This window comes from Ornithorhynchus anatinus, chromosome 1 (genome assembly GCF_004115215.2).
Source record: "Ornithorhynchus anatinus isolate Pmale09 chromosome 1, mOrnAna1.pri.v4, whole genome shotgun sequence".
Classification (NCBI taxonomy): domain Eukaryota; kingdom Metazoa; phylum Chordata; class Mammalia; order Monotremata; family Ornithorhynchidae; genus Ornithorhynchus; species Ornithorhynchus anatinus.
Window position 1 is genome coordinate 153,746,647 of NC_041728.1, and position 15,091 is coordinate 153,761,737.

The 15,091-nt window shown below is 52.9% G+C and overlaps 1 protein-coding gene across 1 annotated transcript in view; it reads right to left on the reverse strand.

Annotated features, from left to right (window-relative positions):
* The window catches only part of RARRES1 (retinoic acid receptor responder 1), a 44,990-nt gene extending 33,446 nt beyond the window's left edge, over positions 1 to 11,544 (reverse strand). The window contains exon 1 of the mRNA XM_029075643.2: positions 11,239 to 11,544. Within this exon, the coding sequence (XP_028931476.1) occupies positions 11,239 to 11,493 (255 nt within the window). The 5' untranslated portion in view covers positions 11,494 to 11,544. The remainder of the gene's footprint in view (positions 1 to 11,238) is intronic.
* Between the last annotated feature and the right edge of the window lie 3,547 nt (positions 11,545 to 15,091).

Genomic DNA, 15,091 nt, shown 5'->3' on the forward strand with positions numbered 1-15,091 from the left:
CTGTACTAAGTGCTTAGAGAAGCAGCGTGGCTCAGTGGAAAGAGCCCGGGCTTAGGAGTCAGAGGTCATGGGCTCGAATCCCGGATCCACCGCTTGTCAGCTGTGTGACTTTGGGCAAGTCACTTAACTTCTCTATGCCTCAGTTACCCCATCTGGAAAATGGGGATTAAGACTGTGAGCCCCGCGTGGGACCTGATTCCCCTGTATCTACCCCAGCGCTTAGAACAGTGCTCGGCACCTAGTAAGTGCTTAACAAATACCAACATTATTATTATTATTATTATTAGGAGAGTACCGTGTAACAGAGTTGGGTGACACGTACTCTGACCCCAGGGAACTTATCTAGAGGGGGAGACGGGCATTAAAATAGATAAATAAATTACGGATATGTCCATAAGTGCTGTGGGCAGAAAAGGCTGGAAAGTATAGTACATTACCCCCGCGGAGCTGAGAGCTTTTGATTTAAAAATTATACAGATTCAAGACGAGACAGACTTGCTTGATTACAGATTTACTGATCAGGAGAGGGCCAATTACCTTCCTACAGTAAGGAAGGCAGAGAGAAATCGTATGGCTCTCAACCACCAGTTGTATAACGACCATCGTTACCCTTTTGGGATGGCCCAAATTAATTCCAATCAGGGATTCTCCTCTCTGCTATCCTCTCACCACCCCATTTCCAAGAACGTTTTCTTCCTTGTCGTAGTGTGAATGACTCCAGTCTCAGCTCAAGCCGCCCAGGAGCTGGTAGCCGGTAGAGAGAAGTACACCCGCTAGAAAAGCAGGGTGGATTAGTGGATAGAGATCAGGCCTGGGAGTCAGAAGGACCTGGGTTCTAATCCCGGCTCCCCCGCAAGTCTGCTGTGTGACCCGGGGCATGTCATTTTACTTCTCCGGGCCTCAGTTATCTCATCTGTAAAAGGGGGATTAAGAGTGTGAGCCCCATGTGGGACAGGAACTGTGTCCAACCTGATTAACTTGTATCTCTCCCTGTGTTTAGAAAAGTGCTTGGCACATAGTTCGTGCTTAACAAGTACCGTGATTATTATTATCATTATGATTAAATGATACAGAACTGAATGCTTCTGTGACTTGCAACACGACGGCAGTCAGTCAGAGTGCTTTAGGGCAAATCTAAAACCATTACATTTGAATCCATGAAATCAAAAGAATAACATTTTCGACAATCTAAAGAAATGTTAAATCCAAGTGGGGTACTGGCTTCCTTGAAAGAGTGTTTGGCAAAGAATCCAGAGCATTCCTTCATTTAATAACTCACAGATACAGCATTACTTTAATTTTTCCTCAATAAGCCCAAATTCCCCATCTGCAGAACAGATTAGGAAACTTAACATCCTTCCTTTTTGAAGTTTCATTATCCTCAGGGTTTGTCATTAGCCAGAGGCAGATCCTTTTTCTCCCCCAATATTTCCCAGCACAAGGTTCTTCCTAAGTGTAAAATAGTCAAAGCATAAAGGAAATTATTCAGTGATTATACAGTTTGATAGAATCAACTGGTAACGAAGCCCTACTAATTTATTAGGTGTAAATCGGGAGGTTTTGTACTATTGAATCAACACATCATAATCAGAAGCCACTGGATCACATTGCTTATAATGTCGATCTTCTAGATTTTTCAGTAGCATCCAATTAAATTGACCGCTATGAGGGGTAGCGTCACGCATATAATATCAAAAACTAATTGTCTAATATAATTTTCTGTGGTATTTGTTAAGCAGTTCCTGTGCGCCGGGCACTGTGCTAAGGGCCGGGGTAGACACGACCCAATCTGTTTGGACACAATCCGTGTCCCACCTGAGGCTCACGGTCTTAATCCCCATGTTACAGATGAGATAAGCGAGGCACAGAGAAGTGAAGTGACTTCCCCAAAGTCACACAGCAGACCAATGGCGGAGCAGGGATCAGAACCCAGACCCTCCGACGCCGAGGTCCGTATCCTTCCAACTAAGCCACGCTGCTTCCTCGGGTGTGTTTTTACCACTTTCAGTGAGAAGCTTCACGGTCCAGTGGAAAGAGCGCAGGGCTGGGAGTCAGGAGACCTGGGTTCGAATCCCAGCTCTGCCACTCGTCCACTGTGGGATCCTGGGGAAGCCTCTTAACTCCTCGGTGCCTCCGCTCCCTCATCTGTAAAATGGGGATCCCAAACCTGTTCTCTCTCCAGCGCAGACCCTGAGCCCCAAGGTGGGACAGGGACTGCGTCTCATCTGCTCTCATCTCCAACCTTGTTCTCCCTTCCTTTCTGGGTTGCCGAGGCCTTCGGGTCTCGTGCCTCCGAAGTATTTTGTTGTCATTTTCAGCCCCTCAGCACTTACGTACCTATCCCGCTATTCCGCTCCTTCCCCTCACTGAAATTTTTATTCTAGTGGTAAATTCCTTTCGGTCCGGAATCGCGTCTACCAACTTTATTGTTTTGTACTCTCCCGTGCACGTATTTCAAGTGCTCCGCACACTTGAAGTAAGCCAGTCAGTCAAGTGTATTTATCGAATGCTTACCGTGTGCGGGACACTGTACTAAGCGCTAGGGAGAGTACGCCCTAACACTGTAACAGACACATTCTCTGCCCACAAGCTTACCATTGATAGACTAGAGAAGCAGTGTGGCTCGGTGGAAAGAGCACGGGCTTGGGAGTCAGAGGTCATGGGTTCTAATTCTGACTCCACCACTTGTCAGCTGTGTGACTTTGGGCAAGTCACTTCACTTCTCTGAGCCTCATCTGTAAAATGGGGATGAAGACTGTGAGCCCCACTTGGGACAACCTGATCACCTTGTATCCCCCTAGCACTCAGAACAGTGCTTTGCACATAGTGCTTAACCAATACCATCATTATTATTATTAGACTGATCTGATCATATTTACCTCAGCTAATAGCGCAGTGCTTGGCACACAGTAAGTGCTTAAATACCACAATCATTTTTATTATTTATACCTCTACTTCTTCCCTCCTGCTTACAATCTAGGCTGGAAGACGGGCATTAAAATCAATTCCGGAGAGTGGAAGCAACAGAGTATAAGGTTATGGACATAATATGGAGCAGCAGAAGTAGAGAGGTGATGGAAGAAATGAAATTTGATTGTAAATTGTAGACTATAAGCATCTTGAGGACAAAGGACGTCTTGCCTCAGAGAAGCAGCGCGGCTCAGTGGCAAAAGCCCGGGCTTGGGAGTCAGAGGTCATGAGTGCGAATCCCAGCTCTGCCACTTGTCAGCTGTGTGACTGTGGGCAAGTCACTTCACTTCTCTGTGCCTCAGTTACCTCATCTGGAAAATGGGGGTTAAGATTGTGAGCCTCACATGGGACAACCTGATTACCCTGTATCTACCCCAACGCTTAGAACAGTGCTCTGCACATAGTAAGGGCTTAACAAATACCAACTTTTTTTTTTTGTCTTCACTGTACCGGTACCCAAAAAAGTGGCCTGCATTATCTAATGATCTAATTTCATTATTCTAATTTCATTTCGATAGGCAGCAGCGTGGCCTAATATTTAAAGCACAGGCCTGGGAGACAGAGGACATGGGTTCTAATCCCGGCTCTGCCACTTGTCCGCTGTTGATCTTGGTCAAGTCACTTCATTTCTCTGTGCCTCAGTTTCCCAAACTGCAAAATGGGGGTCCAACACCTGTTCTCCCTCCTACTTAGACCGTGAGTCCCATGCGGGACGAGGACCACGTCCGGCCCGATTAACCTGTATCGACGCCACGCTCAGAACGCTGCTTGACGTATAGTAAATGCTTAACAAATAACATTAGAAAACAACAACCGTGAAACGAGATCACACGATGAAGGGCCGTGTGGAATCACATCCCCTTTGGGAGAGGTTCTCCGTGACCTGGAACCACAACCGGATCGAGAACCAGATAATCACAAGCATCAGACTTTCCAAATCTGACGAGAGGTGTGAGCACGGTCTGATGCGACTGCCTGCCTTCCAGAGGAAAGCGCCTCGCCGCCGTCGTCAGCCCATCAGTAACGAAACGTGAAGAGAAAAAGAAAAGCTTCCACAAAGATCGAGGTGGATTCGTTCAGGGGTAGCGACGGCCGACAGACTAGCGGGAGAGCTCAAAGTCTGAGCCCGTATCCCTGCCCGGTTATGGACCAAGTGGGTTGGGCCGACAGAAAACAGCTAGTCTGAACTGAATGTACCAGACGCCCGCTTGTGATGGACACGGTCTTCTGCCTGCCGAACAAAAGGAGAACGGCGTGATTGCAGCCAAATGAAACGGCAGCATCTCGTGACTCACGGTGCCGTGGAGGGAAGATCGTAGTGCCAATCAATCGTATCTATTGAGCGCTTGCTTCTACACAGCACCGAACTGAGTGGTCGAGAGAGTCCAGTGCAAAGAATTAGCGGACGCGTTCCCCTCTCATAAAGAGGACGGAAGGGGTGCTGGAATGAGCCCCGCCTGAATGACAGAGCAGCTAAGGCATTCAGAAAATACCTTCCAAAACACCAAAACCGTGATGTGGCTAAGCCTTCTGATTTTACACACTTCATCATCTGAAGGTCACTCCTCTCAAACACCGCCCCTTCTTACCCGATTCTTCCGTGCTCAACTTGGCGTTTTTACTTGTCTTGTGATCACTTGATTTTATTTTTGTTCCTCAGAGTGAAGCCAGAGGCAAATGAGATCTTCAGTTTCTAAGGAAACGCTCCTCTGGCTATTAAGATTGTTCGTTTCTAGTGCTAAGGACACACAGTTCTGTGTGTAGACTTTGATTTTCCAAGTTCTTACAGCAAGAGAGCAGAACAATGCGATCACCAGCTTTCAGTTGAATCCCAGGGACCCTGCTCCCCAGAGTCTACCCATTCTCTCTTGGCTATCGGGACAGTAGCCACGGGAATGCCGGGTCGGGGGCGGTGGGGTCTGCTTATTGTTATATTGTACTCTCCCAAGCGCTCAGTACAGTGTAATGAACAACATCAACATCAACAAGATTGAGCTCCTCATCTTCCCTCCCAAGCCCGGTCCTCTCCCAGACTTCCCTATCACCGTGGATGGTACGACCATCCCTCCCGTCTCTCGGGCCCGCAACCTCGGTGTCATCTTTGACTCGTCTCTCTCGTTCACCCCACACATCCGATCCGTTACAGAGACCTGCCGGTCTCACCTTTACAATATCGCCAAGATCCGCCCTTTCCTCTCCACCCAAATGGCTATCTTACTGTTGCAGGCTCTCGTAATATCCCGGCTAGACTATTGTGTCAGCCTTCTCTCTGATCTCCCTTCCTCCTCTCTCGCCCCGCTCCAGTCTATTCTTCACTCCGCTGCCCGGCTCATCTTCCTGCAAAAATGTTCTGGGCATGTCACTCCCCTTCTTAAACACCTCCAGTGGTTGCCTATCGACCTCCGCTCCAAACAAAAACTCCTCACTCTAGGCTTCAAGGCTCTCCATCACCTTGCCCCCTCCTACCTCTCCTCCCTTCTCTCCTTCTACCGCCCACCCCGCACGCTCCTCTCCTCTGCCGCCCACCTCCTCACCGTCCCTCGTTCTCGCCTATCCCGCCGTCGACCCCTGGGCCGCGTCCTCCCACGGTCCTGGAACGCCCTCCCTCCTCACCTCAGACAATCTAATTCTCTTCCCCTCTTCAAATCCCTACTTAAAGCTCACCTCCTCCAAGAGGCCTTCCCAGACTGAGCTCCCCCCCTTTTTTGCCCTCTGCTCCCTCTACCCTCCCCCTTCACCCTTCCGCAGCTAAACCCTCTTCTCCCCCCTTTCCCTCTGCTCCTCCCCCTCTCCCATCCCACCCCCTCAGCACTGTACTCATCTGCTCGACTGCATATATCTTCATCACCCTATTTATTTTGTTTATTTTGTTTAATGAGATGTACATCACCCTGATTCTATTTATTTGCCATTGTTTTAATGAGAAGTTCTTCCCCTTGATCCTATTTATTGCCATTGTTCTTGTCTGTCCGTCTCCCCCGATTAGACCGTAAGCCCGTCAAAGGGCAGGGACTGTCTCTATCTGTTGCTGATTTGTACATTCCAAGCGCTTAGTACGGTGCTCTGCACATAGTAAGGGCTCAATAAATACTATTGAATGAATGAATGAACTCTCCCAAGGGCTTACTTCACTTTTCTGGGCCCCAGTTACTTCATCTGTAAAATGGGAATGGAGACTGTGAGTCCCATATGGGACAGGGACTGTGCCCAACCTGATTGCTTCTATCCACCCCAGTGCTTGGTGCAGTGCCTGGCATGTAGTAAGCGCTTAACAGATACCATAATGATTTTATTTATTTTTAAGACTGAAGTATTCTTGAATGCCCTAAGGGTTTCCGTCCTACGTTGGAAAGAAGTGTGTTGATGAAAAGCCTGGGGACCTTTGGACAGTTGGAGCTCCCTGTTTTTTGAAATATTCACTCCCGCTCCTTTCCTAAGTTCTCCCTACTCCTTTTTTAAGATTAATGATAATAATAATAATAATAATAATAATGTTGGTATTCGTTAAGCGCTTACTATGTGCCAAGCACTGTTCTAAGCACTGGGGTAGATACAGGGTCATCGGGTTGTCCCACGTGAGGCTCACAGTCTTCACCCCCATTTTACAGATGAGGTAACTGAGGCACAGAGAAGTGAAGTGACTTGCCCACAGTCACACAAAGCAGGAGTTAACTCCTCTTCAAACTACCACTTGTTATTAACCACCAGCTGTCGATTCGGGCCGATAATTCACTTCTGGAATTTTGAACTTGGTCCCTTGGCTACCAATTTCTTAACGGCTGAAAACATCAGGAAAGAGCATTTAAAACCGAGCCAGATGGTCGCTGGGTTTTACGGTTATATCTGGGCGCCTGGAACAGTGTGAGATACACTTCTTCCGAAGCCAAATCTTTCAGGCTGTATCCTTTTTTTTTTTTTTATGATTGTCCCTACTGCGTAATTAATTTCTGGGAACTTTTGTAAGTCCCGCTTCCCCTTCCAGCATTCTTTCATCTTGTACTTATTTTGTGGTCTTATCCCATCTTTTCTTTCTGTTTTGGTGTGGTGTACCTATTTTATTCTCCATGGCTTTCCGTCCCCTCTGTTGTCCTATTCTGCATCTGTCCACTTTCAAGCTTGATTTTATTTCACCAGAGGAACGGAAACAGACATACAACCAATTCAAGTTATTTACAAGGTCAGCGCAGATGTATCCTTACCTTCTCTCCTCATCCTGTCCTCTACTCTGTCAGTGAATTAAAGGAAGAAAAATTACACATTGTTCCATGTATCTTCCCTACTATTTTGCCTATCACTAACCAGTCTTAAAGTTCTAGAGGAAAACAGGGCTCCGTCCCTGCGGGGATAAATAGTAGAGAAGCAGCGTGGTAGAGTGGAAAGAGCCCGGGCTTGGGAGTCAGAGTTCATGGATTCGAATCCCGGCTCCGCCACTTGCCAGCTGTGTGACTTTGGGTAAGTCACTTAACTTCTCTCTGCTTCAGATACCTCATCTGTAAAATGGGGATTAAAACTGTGAGCCCCACGTGGGACAACCTGATCACCTTGTATCCCCCAGCTCTTAGAACAGTGCTTGGCACATAGTAAGCGCTTAACAAATACCACCATTTATAATAGTAATAATGATAATGATTACGGAACTTAAGCGCTTACTGTGCGCCAAGCTCTGTACTAAGCACGGGGATGGATATGAGCAAATCGGGTCGGACACAGTCCCCCGTCCCAAGTGGGGGCTCACAGTCTCCATCCCCATTTCACAGGTTAGGTAACCGAGGCCCAGAGAAGTGAAGTGACTTGCCCGAGGTCACGGAGCAGACAAGTGGCGGAGCCGGCATTAGAACCCATGACCTTCTGACTCCCAGGCCTGTATCCGAAACTGAGCTCCTCATCTTCCCTCCCAAGCCCTGTCCTCTCTCTGACTTCCCTATCACCGTGGATGCTACGACCATCCTTCCCGTCTCTCGGGCCCGCAACCTCGGTATCATCTTCGACTCGGCTCTCTCCTTCACCCCACACATCTAATCCGCCACCGAGACCTGCTGGTCTCACCTCTACAATATCGACAAGATCCGCCCTTTCCTCTCCACCCAAACGGCTACCTTACCACTACGGGCTCTCGTTATATCCCAGCTGGACTACTGCGTCAGCCTTCTCTCTGATCTCCCTTCCTCCTCTCTGGCCCCGCTCCGGTCTATTCTTCACTCCGCTGCCCGGCTCATCGTCCTGCAGAAACGCTCTGGGCCTGTCACTCCCCTTCTTAAAAACCTCCAGCGGTTGCCTATCGACCTCCGCACGAAACAAAAACTCCTCACTCTAGGCTTCAAGGGTCTCCATCCCCTTGCCCCCTCCTACCTCTCCTCCCTTCTCTCTTTCCACTGCCCACCCCGCACGCTCCGCTCCTCTGCTGCCCACCTCCTCACCGTCCCTCGGTCTCGCCCATCCCACCGTCGACCCCCGGGTCACGTCCTCCCGCGGTCCTGGAACGCCCTCCCTCTTCACCTCCGCCAAACTACTTCTCTTCCCCTCTTCAAAACCCTACTTAAAACTCACCTCCTCCAAGAGGCCTTCCCAGACTGAGCTCCCCCCTTCTCCCCTCTGCTCCCTCTACCCCCCCCCCCTTCACCTCTCCACAGCTAAACCCTCTTCTTCCCCCATTCCCTCTGCTCCTCCCCCTCTCCCGTCCCATCTCCTCAGCACTGTACTCGTCCGCTCAACTTTATATATCTTCATCACCCTATTTTGTTAATGAGATGTACATCACTTTGATTCTATTTATTTGCTATTGTTTTAATGAGAAGTTCTTCCCCTTGATCCTATTTATTGCCATTGTTCTTGTCTGTCCGTCTCCCCCGATGAGACCGTAAGCCCGTCAAAGGGCAGGGACCGTCTCTATCTGTTACCGATTTGTCCATTCCAAGCGCTTAGTACGGTGCTCTGCACATAGTAAGCGCTCGATAAATACTACTGAATGAAAGAATGAATATTCTAGCCACTATGCCGTGCTGGGAGGTTGTCAAGGGGGTGCGGAACTCCCCCCGTTTAACCCGCGAGGGTTCCCGTGTTGGCCGCAGACTCCCGTTCGTGCAGGTAAAAGATCAAGTGATGTGTTGGGTGGGTGAGCGGCCCCCCAAACGGCCTGACTTTCCTTCATTCGGTGGATCATATGAAGCGCTTACTGTGTGCACAGCACCGTATTAAGCGCTTACTGCTTGCAGAGCACGACCTAGGAGATGGAGCGCCGGCCTGGGAGTCCGGTCATGGGTTCGAATCCCAGCTCCGTCACCTGTCCCGCCGTGTGACCTTAGGCGAGTCGCTTCATTTCTCTGTGCCTCAGTTCCCTCTTCTGTCAAATGGGGATGAAGACTGTGAGCTGCACGTGGGACAACCCGATGTCTATGTATCTCCCCCCCCAGGCGCTTAGCACATAGTAAGTGCTTAACGAAGACAATCATTATCACTATTATTATTATCAAGCGGTTGGGAAAGTACAATGCAACACTACAATGCCATTCCCCGCCCACAACGAGCTCACAGTCCAGCAACAGACAACCCGTACGGTAGAGCTCATCTAACTCTTGTCCCGGCTCGTCCCGGGACGGCCGGTGTCCCCGGCTTCCTCAGTTTCCCCACTTTTGGAAACCGCTTCCCCGGGTCCCCGGCGCGCTGGGCCGGTTCCCCTCTTCAAATCCCGGCTCGGCCCCTTGTCAGGCGTGTGACTTTGGGCCAGTCACTTCGCTTCTCCGTGCCTCAGTGACCTCATCTGTAAAATGGGGATGAAGACTGTGAGCCCCACGCGGGACAACCTGATGATCTTGGATCTCCCCCAGCGCTTAGAGCAGCGCTTGGCACAAAGTAAGCACATAACAGATGCCGTCGTTATTGTCCTTCGGGAGGAAAAACGGGGTGTCGGGTAGAGAAGCAGCATGGCTCAACGGCAAGAGCCTGGGCTCGGGAGTCAGAGGTCATGGGTTCGAATCCCCCCGCCGTCACCTATCGGCTGGGTGACCTTGGGCAAGTCTCGTCACTGGGCCTCAGTGACCTCACCTATAAAATGAGGGTTAAGAATGTGAGTCCCATGGGGGACAAGCCCCTTCACCTCCCCTCTGCTAAACCCCTTTTCCCCCCTTTCCCTCTGCTCCTTCCCCTCCCCTCAGCACCGGGCTCCTCTGCTCATTCGTATATATCTTTATTACCCTATTAATTTTGTTAATGAGATGTCCATCCCCTCGATTCTATTTATCGCTATTGTTTTTGTCCGCGTGTCTCCCCCGAATAGACTGCGAGCCCTCAATGGGTAGGGAGGGTCTCTCTCTGTTGCCCAACTGTCCGTTCCAAGCGCTCAGTCCAGTGCTCTGCACATAGTAAGCGCTCAATTGAATGAATGACCGAGGCTCAATGGCAAGGGCCCGGACTTGGGAGTCAGCGGTCGTGGGTTCGAATCCAGCCTCCGGCACTCGCCAGCCGTGAGACTGTGGGCAAGTCACTTCATTTCTCTGGGCCTCAGTGACCTCATCTGGAAAACGGGGATGAAGACCGTGAGCCTCACGTGGGACGACCTGATGACCCTGTATCTCCCCCAGCGCTTAGAACAGTGCACTGTGCATAGTAAGCGTTCGGCTCGGTGGAAAGAGCCCGGGCTTGGGAGTCAGAGGTCCTGAGTTCGAATCCCGGCTCTGCCACTTGTCAGCTGTGTGACCGTGGGCGAGGCACTTCGCTTCTCTGGGCCTCAGTTCCCTCGTCTGTGAAATGGGGATGAAGACCGTGAGCCCCACGTGGGACCACCTGATTCCCCACGCTTCCCCGGCGCTTAGAACGGCGCCCGGCCCCTGGAGAAGAGCGTGGCTCAGCGGGAAGAGCCCGGGCAAGTCACTTAACCTCTCCGTGCCTCAGTTCCCCCATCTGTAAAATGGGGATTGAAAGTGTGTGAGCCCCACGGGGGACCACCTGCTGACCCTGCATCTCCTAGAACGGCGCTCGGCACCCAGTAAGGGCTTAACAGCTACCAATTTTACGATTCTTAGTAACAAATACCAACATCGACATTATTATTACCCGCCCAGCGCTTAGAACGGTGCTTGGCACGGAGTAGGCGCTTAACAAATGGCATCATCATCATTATCATTAAGGTAGGCGAAGGTCTCGGCGGCCCCCGTGGCCGGGCGAGGCGAGGAGCCAGGTAGACCAGCAGGCCGCGCCCGCCGCGCCTGCGCAGTGCCCCCGCCCGGGTCCTCCCCCCCCTCCCCCCCGGCCCCGCGGCGCAGGCGCACTCACCCAGAGCGAGGCTTTGTGCAGTTCCCCGAGCGCCCGCAGGGCGGCGGGGGAGCGGGCGCGGGCGTTGAAGTAGTGCAGCGCGGCGCGCGCCGCCTCCCGGCCGCGCGCGCCCCCGACCCCCGCGCCCCCCGCGAAGGTGGAGCGGCTGAGCACGGGCGGCGGGAGCGGGAGCAGGAGCAGGAGCAGGAAGAGGAGGAAGGGGAGGAGGGGGAGGGGGAGGGCGGCGTTGGGGTCCGGCGGAGAGCGGGCCGCCATGGGCTCGGCTGGCGGGTCGGGCCGGAGCTGCCAGCGGGGCCCCCGCAGAGCCCACAGAAATAGGGGGCAGGACGGGCCGCCCCTCCCCGCCCCTCCTCCTCCCCTCCTCCTCCCCTCCTCTTTCCCTCCCCGGCTCGGCCCGGCCCTCCGCCCCCGCGCCCCCGCCCACAGACACACCGCCCTCCCTCTTCGCCTACTCCCGCTCCCTCTGCCCTCCTCCTCCTCCTCCCTCTGGCCTCTCCCTCCTTCTGTCCTCCTCTCCCTCCCTCTGGCCTCCTCTCCCTCCCTCTGGCCTCCTCTCCTTCCCTCTGTCCTCCTCCTCCTCCTCTCCCTCCTTCTGTCCTCTCCCTTCCTCTGGCTTCCTCTCCTTCCCTCTATCCTCCTCTCTCTCCCTCCGGCCTCCTCTCCCTCCTTCTATCCTCCTCTCCCTCCCTCTGGCCTCCTCTCCCTCCTTCTGTCCTCTCCCTCCCTCTGGCCTCCTGCTCCTCTCCCTCCCTCTGGCCTCCTCTCCCTCCCTCTGGCCTCCTCTCCTTCCCTCTGTCCTCCTCCTCCTCCTCTCCCTCCTTCTGTCCTCTCCCTTCCTCTGGCTTCCTCTCCTTCCCTCTATCCTCCTCTCTCTCCCTCCAGCCTCCACTCCCTCCTTGTATCCTCCTCTCCCTCCCTCTGGCCTCCTCTCCCTCCTTCTGTCCTCTCCTTCCCTCTGTCCTCTTCCTCCTCTCCTTCCCTCTCCCCTTCTCCCTCTCCCTCTGTCCTCTTCCTCCTCTCCTTCCCTCTATCCTCTTCCCTCTCCCACTGTCCTCCTCCCTCTCCCCTCCTTTCCTTCTCCCCCTCCTTTCCTCCCCTCTCCCCTTCTCCCTCTCCCCCGTCCTCCTCCTTCCCTCTTTCCTCCCCCATCCCTCCCTCTGTCCTCCTCCCTTTCTCCCTCTCCCTCTGTCCTCCTCCTTCTTCCCTCTGTCCTCCCTCTCTGGCCTCCTCCTCCCCCCCGCCCCATCCCAGGCGCCCCGAACCCGGGTTGGGGGGTGGGAGGGGGTGGTGATGATGGTGTTTGTAAGCACTTACTCTGTGCCAAGCACCGTCCTCAGCCCTGGGGGGAGATCCAAGGTCGTCGGGATGTCCCACGGCGAGGCTCACGGTCTGCATCCCCATTTTCCAGCTGAGGGAACTGAGGCCCAGAGCCGGGTGGCTCAAATGGCAAGAGCCCGGGCTAGAGAGCCAGAAGTCGTGGGTTCTAATCTTGTCAGCTTGTCAGCTGTGTGACTTTGGGCAAGTCACTTCACTTCTCTGCGTCTCACTGCCCTCGCCCGGAAAATGGGGAGGAAGACTGCGAGCCCCTCAGGGGACCGCCTGATGACCTTGTACCTCCTCCCCAGCGCTTAGAACAGTGCTGGGCACGTAGTAAGCGCTTAACAGATAACATTATTATAAGTGACCGGTCCAAAGTCACACAGCTGAGAAGTGGCAGAGCCGGGATTAGAACCCACGGCCTCTGATTGCCAAGCCCGGGCTCTTTCCACTGAGCTACGCTGCTTCTCTATGGGGGGGACGGGGCATTGACCAGGACTCGGGGGGTGTGTGTGTGAGACGCCCCCCATTGCTCTGCGTTGCAGGTGTGTGTGTGTGTGTGAAAGACACAAGCCATGGCACTCAGCTGTTTGCATGTGAGACACCCCATTATGCCGACTTTGTGTGTGTGTGTGTGAGAGAGTGTGACAGCATCACCCTGGACTATGTGTATGTTCATTCAATAGTATTTATTGAGCACTTACTATATGCAGAGCACTGGACTAAGCGCTTGGAATGGACAAATCGGTAACAGAGACAGTCCCTGCCCTTTGACGGGCTTCCAGTCTAATCGGGGGAGACGGACGGACAAGAACAATGGCAATAAATAAGAATCAAGGACAGAAGGAGGGGGATAGAGGGAAGGAGAGGAGGAGGAGGACAGAGGGAGGCAGGCCATCGTGCTGGGCTGTGAGTGTGTCTCTGTGTGTGCATGTGTGACAGTGACAGCATCTCACCGGGCTCTGTGTGTGTGTGTGTGTGTGTGTGTATATATGTGAGAAGTGTGTATGTGTGTGTGAGAGACAGAGAGAGATGACCAGGCAGGATCACGGGGGAGGTGGGGAATCCCAGAGAAGGAATCATAGGGAGGAAGGGACCATCTTGCCAGTCTCTCTCTCTCTCTCTCTCTCTCTCTCTCTCTCTCTCTCTCTCTCTCTCTCTCTCTCGATGTGTCTGCGTGTGTCAAGGAGAAAGAGAGGGAGAGAAAGCATTGCCCTGGGCACTCTGTGTGTGTGTGTGTGTGTGTGTGTGTGTGTGAGAGAGAGAGAGCATTGCTCTGGGCTCTGTATGTGACTGCATTGTGCTGGACCCTGTGTGTATGTGTGCCTGCCTATGTATGTAGGAGAGACAGAGGAAAGTGCGTGTGAAAGAAAATGTGTATGTACGTTTGTGTGTGTGTGTGTGCCGGTGGGGGGGCAGGGCAGCATCGCCCTGGGCTCTGTGTGTGTGTGAGAGGGAGCAAAGTCTGTGTGGCAGCAAAGCCTTGGGTGTGTGTGTGTGAGAGAGAGAGAGAGGAAAATGTGTGTGGCAGCAAAGCCCTGGGCTCTGTGTATGTGTGTGTGTGTGTGTGTGAGAGAAAGTGTGTGTGTGTTTGTGTACGTGTCTGTGTGTTGGGGGGCCAGCATCACGCTGGGCTGTGTGAGTGAGAGTGAGAGAGACCACCTTGATGTGTCAGGGCGGTGTACCTAGGGAGCCTGAGTGAGCGGAGCAGTGACTGCCCGCTCCACGGGGCACGGGGACACGGCCCTTTGGAGCCCCTCCTCTCTCTCTCTCTTCTCTCTCTCTCCTCTCTGTCCCCCTCCGACTCTCTCCCAAACGCTTACCACAGCGCTCCGCACGCCGGAACCCCTCCGTAAAGACCATCGATCGACCGGGAGAGAGATGCGGCGGCCAGAGACCGGCCCGTCCGGGAGCGTGGCCCGCAGGCTCGGTGTGGGCGTCGTGGTACTCTACTCTTCGAGCGCTTACTACAGGGCTCCGCACGCAGTCGAGTGAACGAGAGCGGGGCACGGTAAAGGAGCAAGACCTTCCCGCCCCCTTGGGGAACCCGGCCTCGCTCGTGAGCCCGTCGTTGGGTAGGGATTGTCCCTATCTGTTGCCAAACTGGACTTTCCAAGCGCCTAGTACACTGCTCTGCACACTGTAAGCGCTCAATAAATGCGATCGAATGAATGCATCGATGCATTTGACTCCAGCCGCCCCGTTGGGACAGCACCGGCCTTCCCACCCCTCACCCCCTACCCCCCGGGACTCAAGCCCCCCCAAACCGGGATGGAGAGGAAAACCGATCACGCTCATCCTTTCATTCGATCGATCGTATTTCTTGAGCGCTTACTGTGTGTGGGACGCCGCGCTGAGCGCTTGGGAAAGTACACTAGCACAATAAACAGACATAGGCCCTGCCCACAACGAGCTTAGAGTCCATTTCTGAACCAAAAGAAGCTCGTTTTTAAGAACCTCCTTTGAAATTGTAAACAAGGATATTTGAAAAATAAACTATCGCCACAGATCATGATGATGATGGTATTTGTTACGC